At 38.6% G+C, this 18,727-nt stretch overlaps 1 protein-coding gene across 1 annotated transcript; it reads right to left on the minus strand.

Annotated features, from left to right (window-relative positions):
• Nucleotides 1-373: 373 nt before the first annotated feature.
• On the minus strand, nucleotides 374-18,389 carry aff1 (AF4/FMR2 family, member 1). The gene is made up of 19 exons (XM_030743392.1): nucleotides 18,204-18,389; nucleotides 14,525-14,651; nucleotides 13,343-14,185; nucleotides 11,552-11,593; nucleotides 11,283-11,369; nucleotides 10,423-10,456; nucleotides 9,495-9,552; nucleotides 8,373-8,514; nucleotides 7,359-8,285; nucleotides 7,178-7,266; nucleotides 6,857-7,070; nucleotides 6,581-6,672; nucleotides 6,436-6,499; nucleotides 6,201-6,337; nucleotides 5,225-5,296; nucleotides 4,838-4,931; nucleotides 4,668-4,705; nucleotides 4,302-4,534; nucleotides 374-3,585 (listed from the first exon to the last, which is right to left on the minus strand). Exons 1-19 carry the CDS (start codon nucleotides 18,218-18,220, stop codon nucleotides 3,464-3,466), a joined length of 3,432 nt encoding a protein of 1,143 aa, XP_030599252.1. The 5' UTR covers nucleotides 18,221-18,389; the 3' UTR covers nucleotides 374-3,463.
• Nucleotides 18,390-18,727: the final 338 nt, after the last annotated feature.

The following is an 18,727-nucleotide window of genomic DNA, read 5'->3' on the forward strand; positions in this document are numbered from 1 at the left end:
CACCTATTCACACCTACAGTCAATTTAGAGTCACCAGTTAATCTAGCATGCATGTCTGACTGTGGGAGGACACTGGAGTATCCAGAGAGAACAGCCAAACTCCACACAGAAAGCTCCCAGCTAGCCAGTGGATTCAAACTCAGGACTTTCTTGCTGTGTGGCATCAGTGCTAACCACTGCACTGCTGTGCCACCCAATAAGATATGCTGTAATACACTAACATTAAAATGTAGTCAGATAACACTTTTCCCTTGCATTATTTTTCAAATGCAGCAATAATAATATAGTGACATATGTCCAGTTGCTGTTTTGCAACTTACAAAGCCAAATGTCAATTTTTTTTTTTTTTTTTTTTAAATAAAAGTAAACAGTATTTTCATTTCCAGTGTTTATTCATGTCTGTACACCGCAATTATTTTTAAACATATTTTACAAAATTAAAGACACACATCCTTCAAAAAACAAAAAAGAAAAAACACACAAAAAACAAACAAAAAAAAACAAAACAAAAAAAACAAACATTTTTTTTCCAGTAAATAATTATATTGCAGAGGAGTTCATAAATGAAGCACCAATATCCAAAAATAATGAGAATAAAGCCACAGATGAGAAAGGACGAGAACTCAGGAATTCAGAAAACTGATAAAGTTGCACAATTTATAAATGTTGAATGACAAATTTTGCAGTTTCCCTTCATGTAGGCATCCAAGCTAAGAAACCGCTGAGGATCTGTACATAAAAATAATCCCACATTCCATGGCACCAGTGTACACACTCCTTACTTATTATTTATTTATGAGAAAATAAAATTAGAAACACTTTGAATTTTTTTAAGCCCTTATTTAAATCATGCAACTGCACTGAAACATCAACCAATTTAAAAAGTGAAACTTTCAAAATCCAGTGGCACATATGGCACTAGTCTAAACCAAAGTTTCTTCTTCTGCTTCACTAATTACATACCGATTATTTCTGCCCCCAAGTAGAAATTAAAAATTGTATTGCTTTGAGTCAAGCAGAGTAAACAATAATGACTAGCACAGTTCTGCTGGTCTTGGAAACCGTCTTTCTGCACAATAATGTGCTGAAATTAAGTACAAAATACTCAAAACTGTATTTTTCAGTAAGCTATAGTTTGGCCATTTATTCTACTCCCACTAATTAAGTTAAAAAAACAAAAAACAAAAAGTGGGGAACACAGAGATCCAGCTTACCTTGAGGGAACACTACAGTAGAGTCACCTTAGTTAACGTCTACAACAATCTTGCTCTAGTTTAACCACTACATTCACCATTACAGACAAGGAAAGACCTCTTTTGTTGTTTACAGAAGGATTTGTTTGAAGACACGCCTTTGGTTAAAGGATAGGTTCACATTTTGCATACATGGAAAGGATTACTGGATACTGAAATGTTTCCTTCTGTTCATAAAGTGATTCAAATAAAGAGGGACAAAATCCACAGTCCTCATTCTACATAAAAATCTTTTGTAAACTGATCCTTCACGGTCATCTTTTTTTTTTGTTCAAAATTCCCTTTGTGGGTACTGTTGCATCTCAGGAAGCAGATACAATGACCTGTGCTTACATTTGACCTGCATCAGAGAAGCTTGGGAAAAATACAAGTTAAAACAGTGAAGTGTCCACTGAAGCAGACCATATTTGGAGATGGTCATGCTTGCACTGGCAGATTTCAGCCAAGTCACCCAAGTCTACCTTCCTGTTCTCTTAAGCAAGCTCAACAAAAGCTTTACACATTAGCAGAGGCATAATCATCGCATTGTGGAGCATGCAGCCGCACTGCTTTCTTTGACCTGGGGGATGTACCATGTTTGGCCAGCTGCACCTCAAATGTACATACTGAGATGAGATCAGGTTGCAAGAGAATGCATTGTCATACTTGGTTGTCAGTGGTGACCAGGTGTAAATAAAGTTTGTCTGTAGAGACACAAAGCAGGATTTTGGTTAAAGAAGGAGCACTGTGGATTTTTTGGACCTTTTCACAGCCAGAATGAACAGGAGGACTGATTACAGTGACCAGAAACTCTTTCAGTGTGAGCATGTTTTATTTGATGCTCGTACTGTATTCTTTACATGAGGAGGAGGGCACAAGTGCAATCTTCTTTAACATAATGACAGGAATAAAATGAAGTCCGCTTTGGTCTTAAAAAACTAGGCATTACAAGCAACAGTACTGTAGCCAGATCACTTCGTTCAAGATCCTGTACCAACTTCACCATTATTCAAAATGAAAAAAAAACATAATTCACCAGTCAGACACTTCCAATCATCATTCACAAACAAAACAAAACAAAAAAACAAAACAAAAAAAAAACAGCAGTCCTAACAGGCGCAAAAAAGGTAAGACATGAAGATGAAATGTTTATGCCTTGAAATCAACATCAGCACCTGACAGACAGCGGCTTCTTTCACACAGTCTGAAAATGCAAATACATCCCCTCTGAAATAAAATCTTTCCCAACTTTGCCTCTCACCTTTATTCATACATCAACTGTGACCCAAACCTGCCTTCATTTATCTGATTGTGATTATGGCACATGCTCATAATTTATTCTTATTGCACCTGAAGCCTGCCTTTATGTAACCAGAGTGCCGTCAACCTGACGATGCCAATTTGAAACAACTGAAAACACAGATTCCAAGTCAGTATTTAAAATGAATTAAATGATGATTTAATATAACCATCTGGCACTTCATTATATTTAGCTGCCGCCCCCCTCCCCAAAGGGAAAAAAAAAAATCCCAGTTCTGATCTACTTGCTATTGTCAAGACTAAACCAGGTCCCAAGTACAAATGTTTTAAGAACTCCCTTCAGCCCTGTGCCATATGAAAATCTGATTTGTCACGATCATTACTGTAAATGAGTAGCAAAAAATACCTGATCTGAAAGACTAAATTAATCTTTCAGATTGAAACAGAGAAATTAAAAATACTGGCAAAAGCTGCATAGGTATGACTCTAAAATACCATTGAAGTGCCATGTTTTCCTGACGTCAAACATAGGTTGGTATGATCAGCATTTAATAAAAAAAAAAAAAAAAAAAAAGTATCTGTGTGAGTATTACCACCACAGCCATGTTATCAGGCAAATAGAACCACAGAGCAAATTCATGTTTCACAAATATTTGATACTCTTTCATTACAAATGTAGTTAAGCCCCAATTTGAAAAGCATTTTGTGACATCATCTGAAGGTGTGGATTATACCATACATCCATGTTTTTTTAATTGCCAGGAAGACAGAGAGAAGAACAAGAGGCATGTGATGTCCTCTTCATGGGAAAAATGTAGCCTGTACAATAATAATGAGATGACAGCTTTATTGTTGATGAGATTAGTCAATGTCCATGCCAGTCTGGCACAAGCCTGAGGGTAAGCTGAGGTTGGGATCAACTGAAGTTAAGGCAGTGAAAGATAGCTTGAAGGGTTCACAGGCATTCAGTGTCATACCTTTTGGCTGTCCAGCCTCAGCCAGTAGACACCTTGTCTTGTGTAGCGGACCATAGAGCTCATACTTGAAGACAGGCTTAATGGGCCCATAATAGTGTCCAGCTCTGCCAACATACCTGAAACACATGCAAATATGCCCATCAGTGATGCTGTGACATTTGTGTCTTTTGCCTGTGGTAATAATGTTCTGTGGGTTGTGATTGTGATAAACGATTTCTTGTAAACCTAGTGGAGTTTTTAAATCAAAAGCTTAATCATTTCATGTCATATAAGTGACTCTTTGCATTATTACTAAAGCCAAATAATTCAGACACAGTTTGACCTATTCAAGTTAAAAAAAAAAAAAAAATCATAGTGACTAAAGATCAATAAAATCCTGCCCCACTAGTCACATCGCATCTCATCTTATTAATATTAAGAACCTGGTGCTTACTTCCAGCAGTTTCATGGACCTTCCTGTAACAGTAATAATAATTTAATTTATATCATCATCATCATCACTGGCTTCAGGTGTTTGATATGTAGAATGAAAGTTTGGTATAGTTGAAGTAACGAGTTACATTCATTATTTACCATCTAAGCCTCCCTTTTTAAAACAAAAATTAATTAAAATGAATAAATAAATAAAAAAGGAAAAAAAAAAAAAAAAAAAAAAAAAAAATGGACTCAAGGCCATTTCTTGTTGCTCAGGTGACTCAAGTTTCCTGTGTAGTTTAACTGACACATTTAGAAAAGCTCAACCAGAAAAGCTTTTTACTCCCTCCACACTAGAATCATCCCCTTTGCTTTCCAGGCCGTTTTAACCTTTGGTCTCTTTTCCATTTGTTCTTACCGCTGCTTTTGCGTGCCAACTCTTCCGCCTGGTCCCAAATATCATGAGCGCTCAAAAATAATGACGTGATGTTGACATAGGTGAAAGCCATTTGTTCAATGGCCTGAGGAACTGCCACAGTGCTGCCAACAGGCCCCACAACCAACCCGCTGGCACTGTGGTTGGAGCCAGGACCTGAAGTGTTGGAGGCAGTGGCTGGAGATGGCAGGTTGGTGGACAGGTTGTCTGGGACTCTGAAGGAGAAAAGTTAAAAACTAAATTATAATAATGATAATAAATAAAAGTACATCTTCTATGATGTGCTTTACACAGCTGAGAGCATTATACTCAAATATTTAATGCAACAGAGAAAGAAAATGACTTTACCTGGATGTTGGAGGATTGTGTGTTGGCTGAGCAGAGCTCTGCAAGAAAAATTTAAATCAGCAAAATACTGACCGACTCCTGTACTGATATATCAGTGCAATTTTCTACAAGTAATAAATTGGCATGAAACAGTAAATTAAAAACAACAACAAAAAAAAAACAATACTTACATTGAAGTGTTCAGTGAGGGTCTTTGAATACTTTAGTGCAGTTTTGTGTTTGTGTCGAAACATGGCCATTTGCAGGAGAGACTGGCACTTCAAACTACAGAACATAAATGTTACTCGTAAGTCACGTGACTTGTTACAAAAAAAATAAATAAATAAATAAATGGAGGTATAGCAAATCTTATCTATTCTATTAATTTTATTAGTTTACCCCTTTTTTGATAAACATATTTAGACATGTGGAAATCATTTATGATACTAGTACATGTCAATCAGTTTCCAACATCCTGATCTAATGTTACATGAGGAGGCACCAAGGCAAACCTTAACAGGTTAGCAGACATTATAATGAATGGAGAAACAGCAGATTAAGCATCATTTAAACCTTACCATAAAGCTACCAAGTCCTTTTCTGGGGGTGGAGCAGAAAGGTCCACTGAGTTTTTAAGTTTCAGCACAAACCTGTGAAATTAGAAATTGCAGAAGTCTAAGTCATGATTCAAACTCAGTCATAGAGCCAAAATATATATATCATGCAGACATGTTAAGACACTGTGACGAAAGCTTGGCTTCTTGCACAGAAATAAAACTGATCTGTTTGTGTTTTGCTGGAAAGTTGAATGTGTGATGTGATTTACAGGCATGACTCTGCCTTCACTACTAAGCCATTGGATTATTCTAAGCAATTGTTACAGTACTCAACAATGCATTCTATAAGGCTCTCCATGTATAAATCATGTATAATTTTCTTTCCATTTCACAATTGTATACCGCTTTGTGTTGATCTTTCACATTAAATTCCAGTGAAATATATTTGTTTGTGGTTGTAATGTGACAAAATATGGAAAAGTTCAAGGGGTATGAATTCTTTTGCAAGCCACTGTAGAACGCGACACAGCGTACTTCCAAAGTGCTGCCGTTCGTGGACTTCTGGCAACAAATACCATAAAACCCCTCTATGGCTGTGAAGTGCAATTTCTGAGCTTTCAGGAACCATTTGAATTTTTCCAATAAGACAACCGTTCATGGAGTTAAGTTATACGCTATATCTTAACCAGCTGTTCGCCACTAGAAAGGGCAAGTAACCGGCGCTTCAGTGGCGATCGCCTGGCGTTAAAAGTTTAAAAAATAAATAAATAAAAAATAAAAAAATCTGACATTGGAATATCAGATTTTCAAATATTTGTATCAGTTTTATTCCTATATGGAACAGGCTCTAGTTAAAATGTTAACACTTTAGAATGAGCTTTGTCATAATTTTAGCTGAACTGTAAAATATATTTAAAAGCTGGAGTCTGTAGCTTTGCCAATATACCAACAAAAGCAGCAATAGTCCAAACAAGCTCTGATACACGTGGTTTCTTACTTGAGGAGTTCCACAGTCTCTGCAAACATTGTATAGGAAGACGAAAAAGTCTGTGGATCTTTTTCCATGGCAATGCCACTCTCAACGAAGAACATGGCTGCATCAAGGTAGTTGAAAGCTTTACTGAGCTTATCTGACTACAGAGGGGGAAAAAAAAAAAAAAAAAAAAGTTAACTTTATCACTCTGTAGACTGCGTAAGATTTTATAAAATCAATTAAACATAAGAAAACCTACTTCTGCATCTGCTTTATGCTTCAGTCTTTTTGCCTCTTTTATATAATGCTTTACTGGATACTGTCTGTAAAATAAAGTGCCAGTGTGAGAGGAGCAATAGATATTACCTCACATTACATCATTCAGAACAAATAAGGAATCTTACCTCTCTTCAAATTTCAGCAAGGACCTGTTAGTCGAAGCTTCACTGGGGGGCTGTAAAGATGTTACCGCCAGGCTGCTCTTCGGGGGCTTATGCTAGGATTGCAGGGAAAATTTTTGGTAAGAATTTGAGTGATTCTGCTTACTAACTGCTTACTAACTAAGTATTTATGTAATTATGTTTAAGCCATTTACAAATCACTTAATCACTTGCAAAACCAGTCAAAGGATAAGAAAGGCTTTAAGTTAAGTTAGGTGAGTTAGATTCTTGGGTAATTACCTTTTCAGATTGAGGCTGCTCGGTGTGTTTTCCATTGTTCTTCTTGTGCTTATGAGACTCCTTACCCTTTTCTGTCTTCTTACTGGATTCTTGTGTTTTCTCCTGGATTTTGTGAAGCTTTGACTTTTTAGCAGAATCTTTAGCTGGTTCAGGGTGCTGACAAACTTTCTTGGCCTTCTTCCGCTGCTGGGCCTCTGCTGAATTACTTGAACTTCTGCAGGTGACAAGATCAGTGAGCACGTGTGATCAGACTGAAATGGTTACGTGTATACAGTTTAACGCAGATAAATGATAAAGATCTGACTGATTTAGGGTACCTACTTTAGTTTCACAGAAACATTAGTTGATGAGGGATTCTTGTTTTCCAGCTTCTCTTTCTTCCTGGGAAGAACTTTGTTGTTTACCTCAGCCTAGAAGAGGACAGACAAATCAAGATTTAAAAACAGCTTTCCCTGTGCACATGTGTGCTTACTAGAACAGCCTCAAACCTCATGCTTCTCACATTTTGGGGTTTACTCTTTCTGCTGGTTTTGGTGTGGTTGCGTGTTGCAGAAGCATCACCGCCTACTTCGTCTCGATCTGTGACCTGTGCTGATCGTTTTGCAGTGCTGGGAATCCCTTGGTGAATGCCAGAGGTCTGGGGCACTCTTAAGAGCAGATTTAGATCTATCTTCACCAGCAGGGATCTGGAAGTCTGGAGGTCTCGAGAAGCCTTGGTAGTATGCCCAGGCTTCTCTAAGTGCTTGTGGGTCGTTTTGTGAGGCATCTTGGTGCCCCTCTGGCTGATTGTCTCTACGTCAGGTTTGCTACAACCGATGCTGACTGATGGGGCAGGAGACTGCTGGTCAGGATCAACCGGGCTTTGGGTGGGGCAAGAGTTAAGGAAATGCTGTGAACCAAGTTTAGTCCTTTTAATGTCTCTTTTACTGTTACTGCTGCCCTTTCTTTTTTTGCAGTGTCCTGCTTTCGTCTTTACCTTGGGTCTGTCTGTGAAACACGGGTCTATTGTTTGAGCAGTTGCCACTTCCTCACATTTCACGCTGATTGCTGCATCAGTGCGGGTTGGACAACCTCCACTCACTGATTTTGAGGATTTCTTTGAGCTGCTACAGCTGTTCACATCAGCAGAAAGAGATTTTTGGCTACTTTGCTGACAGGTGTCCTGAGGGCTTTCACTGCTTTGCTGAGGAATGGCAGAGGTGTCTGTGAACTCTCTTTGGTGAGAAGAAAGCTGAGGTTTAGACTCCCCAGCAGGGTCCACCACCTGCACACTGGAGTGTCTGAAGCTTTGAGTGGGCTGTAGTTCTTTATGAGAGGTGCTCTCAGAAACAAGTGATGCGCCTTGAATTTCACTGCCAGAGTTTTGTTGGCTGGACCTGATCCAGTTGCCCAACTGCCAATCTTCATGGCTCACTGCTGGAGCATCAACCTACAAACAAACAGAATGACTTTAGAAAATGAGGAACAGAAAGTGAGTAACATATTCGGTTCATCAACATATAAGGAGAACAATTACTTCAGTTTTAACTGAGCTGCCAACTGGGGGTTGAGGTGGCTCTGCAGTGGAGCTTTCACTCTCCGACTCTGATCCTGAGCTACTCTCCGATTCACTTGGGCTCATAGACTCTACCCCACTGGAATGTGCTGCTTCAAATGAACTGTTGCAAAGACACACAAAACACTGTTTCAATATTTACTGAAATATTATTATTTTGATTATTATGATTATGATGATGATTATTATTATAAATTGTGAGGAACATTTCCAGGTTTCTTCTAGCACAGATAATACATCTGGCAAATACGGGCTAGGAAGAAACTGATGGAAGAAGTTCTTACTTTACAGTCTGATAACTGCTGGGGTTTTTTTTTCCAAGCTATGTCAGAGTGTGAATTACTCAATTAGATGTTAAAATTAATCATTTATCATTTTGATAGACCAATCCTTTGCCAACTGTTTTAAGTCTTTTTCAAGAATAGTTTTCTGTTTCTGTCAAACACACAACCTTTCCATTCATTAAAGAAAAGCTACCATATAGAAATGACTTTCTATATGATCAGAACTTTAGAGGCGTCTCAGTAGCTCTGCTACATATGCAGGAGCCTGTCCATGTATGGCTTTATTAATAAAATTTAAAAAGTTTTTCACTGAAAGCCAGTGAAAGGAAGCAAGAATAGGGGTGATGTGTGTACGCCAGCTAGTTCTTGTCAACAGTTTAACTGGTGCGATCTCATATTTGGGTTTTAAATTAAAGAGATACGTGAACGCATTGCTGTGGAATGTGGCAAGTTAAAGTTTTACACCATTTCTTGATATGATAGACAGTGAATAAATCAGTTAAATAGAACATGATTACTTCATACTGGAATAAAATGATCTTTACGTTGCAGCTGTGTTGATACCAGTCAACCTTGTGTTTGTCTGAGTAGCTGGTAAAGCACCCTTTAAAAACTTTTTAATGTAAAGAAGAAAAAAATATTTCATAAACTGCACAAACCAGTGATTCACTTTTAGGTTTAGCATGGTTCTCTGGCTGGAAATTCATATTTCAGCTGTTCGTCATATAGAATAGAATTGAATGCCTGTTATTTTGAAATAATGACAAAAACTGTCCATTTGAAAAGCCAAGGCACTTACGATGAGGACATCTGTTGGCTGAGATGGGATGACTCAGGAGGAGAGGACTCATGGTTTTCTGGAAAAAGTAAACAAGAATTAGTCAAACAAAAAAAACAAACAAACAGAGGTCCAAAGTGGATTTGTCAACCAAACATACTCTAAATGTAAACAAATTCTATAACCACTAGATGCAACCCTTTTTGTCAAGCACAGATTAGCCAATGTCAAACAGATTGTATCACTGAATATAAAGTATTAGGTTTAGGTTTTTGTGAACTTTGAACTGACAATTACTGGTAAAGACAGGAATTTGTGGCCAAAAATATTAAAAGACCTGGGCCGTCCCATAGCACTCTGGATTTGAATGCTTGTGTTGTGTGTACGTTTAACTTGTGTTGGTTTAAAACAAAAAAAAACAACCAAACAAAAAAAAAAAAAAAAAAAAAAAAAAAAAAAAACGTGCCCCCCTATCCGACATTTTCTGAAATGTACTTGCCAGGCACAGCTGAGTGTCTAACTGCAGCTAACTTCCATTGCCAGCTTCACCTAAAAGTTGGTGGCATTTAACCAATACATCTAGCTAAATGAAGATCACAATAAAAAACACAGAAAGGTTGTGTGAATGATACTGATCATGTCCTGGGAAACTGCTGTTCCTGCTATTCAAGGATTATGCACTGACATGCACCACCCATCCAAACATGGGTGCAAACCAGGTGTATACACGCATAGCAATTGTACTCTCCCCAGGCAGGAGCCTACTCAGGAATAGCTTTAGGAACATGATTGTATAGATCACATGATCAAGCTGCCTGCTGCCATCATCAGCCACAGACATAACAGACTAACCCTGGTTAGCATTCACTGCTGATTTTGCAAGATATCAGATAATATAGAAGACTAATGTTGCTTGATCCACGATTGAATGTTTCTTTGCTTTACTCACTCTGTCCTGGACATGAAGAGGCATGCTTTGCTTCCTGTAAAGACAGAAAAGAAAAGAAAAAAAAAAAAAAAGGACATGCTGACGTTAATTCAGGTCATACTTGTACTTGATCTGTATCTGCATATTTTTAGCTACATTTACACTGATAACTACTTTAACAACAAATACATATATTACAGTTTTTAAAAAAAATTTTTTCTGCTTTTGGAGGCAAAAGCTAGACATGATAATCCTTCTCCCTTTAAATCTGCTTTTCTTACATCATGGCAACTCATGTGATGTTGAGCTTTTCTGTACCTATCATCACATCAAAACTCAGCCATTTATTTTCTTTACTAAACTGTAATTGGCGATACTGGTGTACACAAATAATACTCACTTGACTTGTATAACCGAGAAGATGACATGCAGCTGAAACTAATGGAGTCAAAAAATATCTGTCCTTGGGGAAGCATAAAAGTAATGTCTCAGTTATCTCCTAGTGTCTAAGGCCACTGCACAGCTGCAGAGACTCATTGCCAGTGTGGGACTCCGTCACACCACAGTACTTAATGTTAAGTTGGCAAAAGTTAAGGGGAATTTTTACTGAGGCGGCTATAAATTTAAAGAGAATAACTCGATTTGGCCAATCTGGACTTCATTGAAACCTGCTAGATATAGAAAATTTACAAAATACTTGATAGCATATTATAGGATTTGGGACTTTTTTTCCTGTCCTCTCCTACAATGACTGGACTCTGCATGTTGATGGCAAGGAGTAAATACTAAGGCAACCAAGAACCCTGGACTTATATAGGCACGCAAATAAACATACAAATCCGGATAGACGTCCACAATTGTCACCCTTTAAACTCACTCACCTTGGCTACAAAAGGGGACTTGGAAGGTTCATCTGTGCTCGGTGTGCGTATAGCTGTTAGAAGAGGAGGCCAAGCGTGAGCCATTTCCTATAGACAGAAACAAGGTATGATGTTCATTGTATGTGTAGTACATACCGTTACACTCCCACTGGAGTCCCAGTTGTCAGTAAGGTTACCCCTGTCAAACTGCCCCTCTAAAGCATGCATTTTAAACACATTTCATCTTTTGCCTTTGAATTGCAAATAAGAAAGCAATCAGGTATTCTTACCCTTAAGATGTCCTCCACACACTGAGCTTCATCTGTCTTTGTCTAAACAAGAAAACATAATAGTTACTAATTTCTGAAAGCACAAAAAGAGCTTTATTTTAAACAAGATGAAGATCAGATCTGTCTTCTACATCTCACACTGCTTACACCAAAGTTTTTAAGCCAAGAACCAGCTATAATGCATGGCCTGTCCCTTATCTGAAAAACCGAGCATGTGAACTGAAGATTTGTGCAGTTTTCAAAATAAAAATGATTATTGCTATAATGAGAGAAATCCACTGTCAGCCATGTGCTAAATACAGAAAAACTTCTGCAGTTAAAGGGAGGAGAATGACATCTGACTGCATAATGTGTTGAGTTGTGTGCTTCTGATAAAACATTCAAAATCAATAACAGCCAACAAGTGAGGCAATACTCTGTATCAGGCAACTACATAACATTAGATAAATACTACGTGCAAATGAGTCCACGGGCTACATTTCTGTTTGTTTTCAGGCGTCTCGCTCAGTTTTTCCTTCTGAATGCACAGTGTTTGAGATAAGGTCAGACTGAATGGGCCCCCAGAGCAGTTATGCAAGTTGGTGACAAAGCTCATTTATTGTTCAGCTGAGCCTAGGGGTGAAATTATCAGAGACAGCTGAGGTCACACTCTCTCTCTATCACACACACTCACACACACACACACACACTCCACCTGAGGAAGACATGAGTACATTCTCAAAAGACATTATGAAATATTTATACAGTAAACTTCTAAGATGCTGTACTGTTTTCAGGAATGTCCAAACTCTTGTAATAAATAATGTATATCTTGAAATAATTATTGTTTTACTGATTTTGTTTATAAAAAGAGAACAGCTAATAGGATATCTATACAGCCTTATGTAGATGAGGTGGCAGATGAGAAACGGCAGTGAGTCACTGCATAGCTATTTTGCACTGGATTTGTCCCAGCAGAAAAACAGCAGCCTATTCGGCACCGATTTGCTGCTGCAAAAGGGTAAGGGGGAGGTGCAGCGCACTGCAGGTGCAGGGGTTGGGTGTGCATGTGTCTGTGTGTGAGAACAGATGAATAGAGTTCAACTGCCAAATTTTCAAAAAGCACAAGTTCCTGAACAATCAAGCAGAAACATCACAAACTGTGGAGACACCAACCCTAATTCAAACAGGCCTGTATTTGCAATAATGCAAATTATTAACACAGACTTGCAGATTAATGTTGTTTGCTTTTTGAAAGTCTTTCAGAAGCATACTTCTCTTCAGCTCTTGACTGTTGTGGGTTTAATGTCACAATCTTGACAGAAAGAAACACTTCAAGTGGCAGCAGCTAAACTTGAAATGGTATTAGAATGTTATACCAGTTATTGCTATTTCTACTAAAGGAATACTTTCTTGCAACATTTCCACCTGATGATGAATACGAAGTTGCAGCCAGGAACTAGTGGTATCTATCCTGAGCTAACGTCCTCCTGGCTCTATTGCTCTATCGGATTGAGATCTAGTGACTGGGGAGGTCATTTGAGTACAGTGAAACAGTCATGTTCAAGAAACCAGTTTGAGATGTTCTGAGCCTTGTGACATGGTGCATTATCTTACTGGAAGCAGCCATCAGATGATGGTTACATTGTGGCCATAAAGGAATGGACCTGGTCAGCAACCATGCTTAGGTAGGTGCTATATAAACATATTTCATCAAAATAAATCATTGTACTTGGTAATTACTTCCTTCTCTAAAAATCAATTGCATATTTCACAGTCGCAAAGTTCTAATATCTAATAAAATTAACTCACCTCCAAAAATGGTGGCATTTTCTTTGTTTTACCCAGGTCAGTCTTGCTCATCAACTCTGGCAGTGGTGCATATGGTTCTGGTGAAGGCTTTAGTTCAGGTGACTCTGTGACCAACTGGTCCTGACCGTCCATGGGCCGCACATATGCTGTTGGCTTCTGGGTCATGACTACGTTGGGCGGCTTAGACGACAAGAGGGGAGGAAAGGTCTGGGAGGGTAATGCATTAGTCTTGCTAGCCTGAGGCAGAGATGCATCCTTAGGGGACTGCTTAATTTTCAATGTGGAAACATCTCCACTGCTGGAAGACTCAGAGGCATGATCTGTGGACCCTTGATGTCTATCCACAATGTTCTTGGTGTCTGTGTCCATGTGGTTATGGTCACTGGAATGTAGGAAAGGTAGTGGCTTAACATCAGACTGAGCAGACATTTCGTGATAAAGACTGGCACAGTCCCTGAGGTCTGGGAAGACTTCACCCTTCTTCTGTTGTTGATGTGCTGAGTGGTTGAGCTGACTGCCCTGACTGTGGTTTAAAGGTGGCTTAGAGAAAGTGGATGTATGTCCATGCTGAGTCGGCGAAGTGGTAGTAGCAGATATCCTCATGGGTTGAGAGGTATTACTAGAAGGCTCCTTCTGGCTTTGGGTGGACATGGATGGGGCCTGGTTTTGAAATGGAGGTTTGGTTGATTTATCTGTGTTTAACAGACCCTGATCTGACTGTGAGAAGGCTGCATAAGTGGGAATTGGTATTGCATCAATGGAAAAGGGGGAGGGAGTATCCACATCTTCATAACTGCCCAGCATCCTCTGGATTCGATTGGAAAGCTCATCTCCTTTGTTTGTCTGCAAAAAAAAAAAAAAAAAAAAAAACAACATTATAATAATTGATATCTTGCCTTATAAAACCTCTTTCAAACATAACTACGCTGAACCAAATATCTGTTTGTTTGTGAACTGGACACGACCAAACATAATGCAGCACACTGCTGAGTGTGACAGCACATTTTTAGCAAACACAAGAACACTCAGGCACCAAGTCCTGGCTGATTACGCTCTCTAAAATTTATTGTAAGAAGAGAGTAAGCACTAACACAGCCTAAGCACAAAACAAAAAACCAAAAAAAAAAAAACCTTGTTATCCATGATCACAAGAATAAAAGCTCTTCCAGGGACACATTTTACCTTGTATGGCTCCCCAAAAAGGGGCACATTTTCAGGCTTAAGTTCTTGGGTTTGGCTGGCTTCTTGGTTCCTCTGTTGCCATGCTCGGAAGCGAAGAAGGTGCCTCTCTCCATCTCCTCTCTCCACACTAAAGAAGATTACAAAGTAAGACAGATGTTAAATGAACACTGCTTTTACAAGTATACTATTAACAGCATACCAAATAGCCAGACAATGACAGATGGCTGCCATAAATATTAAAATGGAAAACTCACCAAACTATGGCAACATGGTTAACCACTAAATGACTCAGTGAGACTGTAATGCAACCTCTATTTGCTTTAAATTTTCTGATATTATTACTCAAACTGGGTTTGGTTGAAAACACCCTCAAATTTAGTGACTACAAATCCATGTCATCATATCATAGACTTCTTTACTCCAGGGACAGAGCAGCAAGGTCTAATTATAAAGTGGCATCCGTCATATCGACAGACATTTGTAATTGGACTCGCAGGTGCCCTGAGGATTCACCAAAACATTCACATCTGTTCTTTCTAGTCCCCAAAGATGACATGCAGCCCTTCAGAAATCAAACAGATGATTACATCTAACAGTCCTGATCTTCTGCAAATGGCAGAAAGCATGTTTACAATAGTAAATTACACTGTAGAAAAGCAGTGTATTTCCATGTAATCAATGCATGCTTAATACTTTTGAGATACTCTTGTGAACTGAGCAATTAATCTACATTTGAAATTTCTGTTTTCTTCCCAAACAGTGTTGATCATCCTCACTGACAGCAGCCCCAGTGGAATGCCTCCATGGCAACAAGTGGAGCAGCAAAAAATTTGGGACCAAGCCAAATGCATAAGGCCAAACTCCTCAGAAAGTACAAAGCAGTCACACGCTCCTCCTCAAAAACACTAAGGGGTAAACAATACAGCTGATCTGTATTAAAATTACACACTAGGTGCTCAAACAATCATTAAAGCTGTTTTCTGACATTTGTACATGGTAATGATGATGCTTACAGAAAGTTATTAAAAAAAAAAAAAAAAAAAAAAAAAAAGGCATACAGAAATAGTACATACAATCAAAGACAACAGATTTGTACTGATAGCACATTCACACTAAATATTACCATTAATAACATTCTTCCCCACCAATATTTTAAAATATTCTTTCATCCATTTTCTTATCTGCTTATCTAACTTAGGTTTTGGGGAGGTGGAGACAACACACACACACACCCACACACAAAAAGCACAATATGCAAACTCCACACAGAACAATCCCAGCCAGCCAGCAGGTTTGGACACTAAAAGGTGACAGTGCCAAAGACTGGCACTGGCCAAGGACACCAAAAATGGATGAAGGGGGAGGAGGGAGAAAATAAATAAATAAATCAGTAGAAAACAATATCTGAGGTTTAATTATTGATGAGACATGGTTGAAATGGTCTTCAGAATAAGTAAAACCAACTGACAAATTCTAATAACTTCCACATTAGTTACAATGATTAACCCAATATTAAAAACACCCTATGGGCCAATGCCAACTACTTTGAGGAGTCTGGATGAATCATTTGACAGTTTGGGAGGCAGGAGAATCAGAGAGCTCTAGCATAAAAATACCACTCATATTAGACAAAACATCAGAAACTAGATGACTGTCAGACAAAACAGTATAATTACCCACAAGAAAGCAGTACTGACACTGAAATAGCCAAAGGGTGTATTTCTAACAGTTAACACTTTAATGAAAAATCTTGCAGAGTGCCAGTGGTGGCGCAAACTCAAAACAATGTGAGATGGCTGCCACAAAATCCGAGTGCCCAAATCAGATGCACCCAGACAGACAACAACCCCACCTAGAACATGACTCAGTTTTATCAAGTTATCCTGCCAAATATCAGGCATACTTCTAAATGCTCTCAAATTCAAGAAGCCATTGTTAATGCAGAACCACCTCTATAGCCAAGATATGCAAGTCATGTTTCCACAGGTAGTATTTAGGTAAAAATTAGATTTTGAAACCTTGTTGAATATAGCTTAAAGTCAATGATATGACCAGCCACATTGTTTTGGTTTTGAAGCGCTTATGTTTCTCAGAAAACATTTGGCAATTTATTATTTGTTTGACAGAAAAATTATCAGGAGAAAAAAAAAGCAGACATGTTTATCAGTTTTATACTGTATTGTCTAAAAGTGATTTTATATATAATTTATATAATTTTAAATTAAATGTTATGGCCTTTTTTTATGCTGGTCAGACAACTCAAGCAATATGATGATGACACTGACAAATCTCACCATTAAAACCATTCAGACTATCATAATTGTTTTTGCAATTTGTGACTCCTAAGGCCAGTCACATCATTTTCATAGGCATGGGGGTTGTTTTCCTGGAAGGGACCCCAGGACAGAAATATCTGTCCTGGGGTCCCTTCCAGGACAGAAATATCTGATCAAAGGTGACTCAACTCTCAGAAGAACTTTATATTGATTTGTAGTGACACTTTTCTCTAAAGTTAATGAGTGGAAAAATATAAGTCAGCAAGATTTCCCCAACAGTTTAACAGAATCAAGGAATTCCTTCACTGCAGGGAACTCTTTTTTTTAACCCCTGGTATTTATTTTTATAAATAAACCAGTTATTCTAGAAAATGAGTAGTAGCAGCCCTACTGAACAACTTTAGTTTGCCCTTTTTTAGTGATTAATGAGCTCCAAAAAGAGACTCAGTACATAGAGACAACTTGAGGTGCCAATCAGGAGCAGAGCAAAGATATTTCAAAGGAATCAACCTTCTCCTGGCTGAACTAGCTGAAAAATAAAAACCCAAACAAATAAATTATTCAATCGTTCTTTCCAGAAATGCTGGTGTATTTCCTGAACCCACATTCCTTTACGCCACAAAGAGACTGTAAATGATCACACATGAAAGTGAATGCATGAACAACCATCTCTTTAATATACTACTTTTATTTTGAAACAATAGTATGCAATTGCCCCGAAAGTTTTCCGTATGCTTTAGGCTGCACATTTATAATAGACTCCCTGCCTGATAAAAATCTTCAGTTGCCCTTTAACCATAAGTGGAAATTAGTTGAAGTTATGCTGTTGGTGACCCATTTCTTCGCAGTCACCTTGTTCCGGCTCTTTGATATGAAAGCAGTGTACTTTTTTTTTTTCCCCCCTTTTTAAAGCCATATAGACGCCCCCGTACTTCCGACTCCAGCTGTTTTCACACTAAATTCAAGTTTTACAAAAACGACGGCTGAGATTTGGTTATCCGTGACTTATTAATGTTACATTTTGTCCAAACAAAAACGTGTAAACTGCAGTTTGGAAACAAACAGCTGGTATAAACACAGAAGCCCCGAAGTTAAACCAATCGCTTAAACTCACAGCAGCCTGCAGCTTCCAGCTGATTCCACCTCTTCCTCGAACTGCTTACCGAGCTAAAAACGCTGCACCGCTGTTAGTTTGGCATCAATCGCTCAAAAAATTAAAAAAAAAATAGCAATTCATTCTGACACTTTAACAAAGTTTCCAGCTAATCCCTCACTTGGAAAAGCCTTCGGAGTGCTGTCACTTAGCAGGCTGACCTTCTCTAACTAATTAACTTACTCCGACGGGACGGACTGGGAAGCTAGCGCCCAGCTACTAGCTGCTAGCGTCGGCTGTGTCTGCCTACCTCGGCTGAGATGCCATGGTGCGCCTCTCTCAACAACCAAAGTTGGTTGTCATGCGTTTCTCACAGTCCTCCTCGAGGTCTTCGTCTTGCTTGGTCACATTGTTTACCGGTGAAGATGGTTTGTTAGTTTAAAAACTGGCAGGCCGACGTTGTTTGATAATTGTCTGCTGCCAGTACGTGTTTGGGTCGTCCACTCCGTCTGCCTGCTGGATTGTTCTACTCTTCACGGTCGTCCGGGGACCAGCCTCAGTTTTATACACTCAAATTTGTCCAAAAAGATCGCTAAAGCTGTTGAGTTGCTTTTCAAAGTGTATATCGAAAATAAATATGCCAAAAGAGTACAGTAGGGGTAACAACATTTACTGTTTTTTCTCCTTTAGAGCGGTTTACGCAAACTTTTCACAATTACCCCTGCGTGGTACACATGGTACAGCCACCTGTGTTTATATTTACATGTTATGAGCTTCATTGTGATTTAATGTGGTTGTTGACACCTGAAGAGTAGTTATAACCTAAAACAGAGA

This window comes from Archocentrus centrarchus, chromosome 12, assembly GCF_007364275.1.
Source record: "Archocentrus centrarchus isolate MPI-CPG fArcCen1 chromosome 12, fArcCen1, whole genome shotgun sequence".
Taxonomy (NCBI): Eukaryota; Metazoa; Chordata; class Actinopteri; order Cichliformes; family Cichlidae; genus Archocentrus; species Archocentrus centrarchus.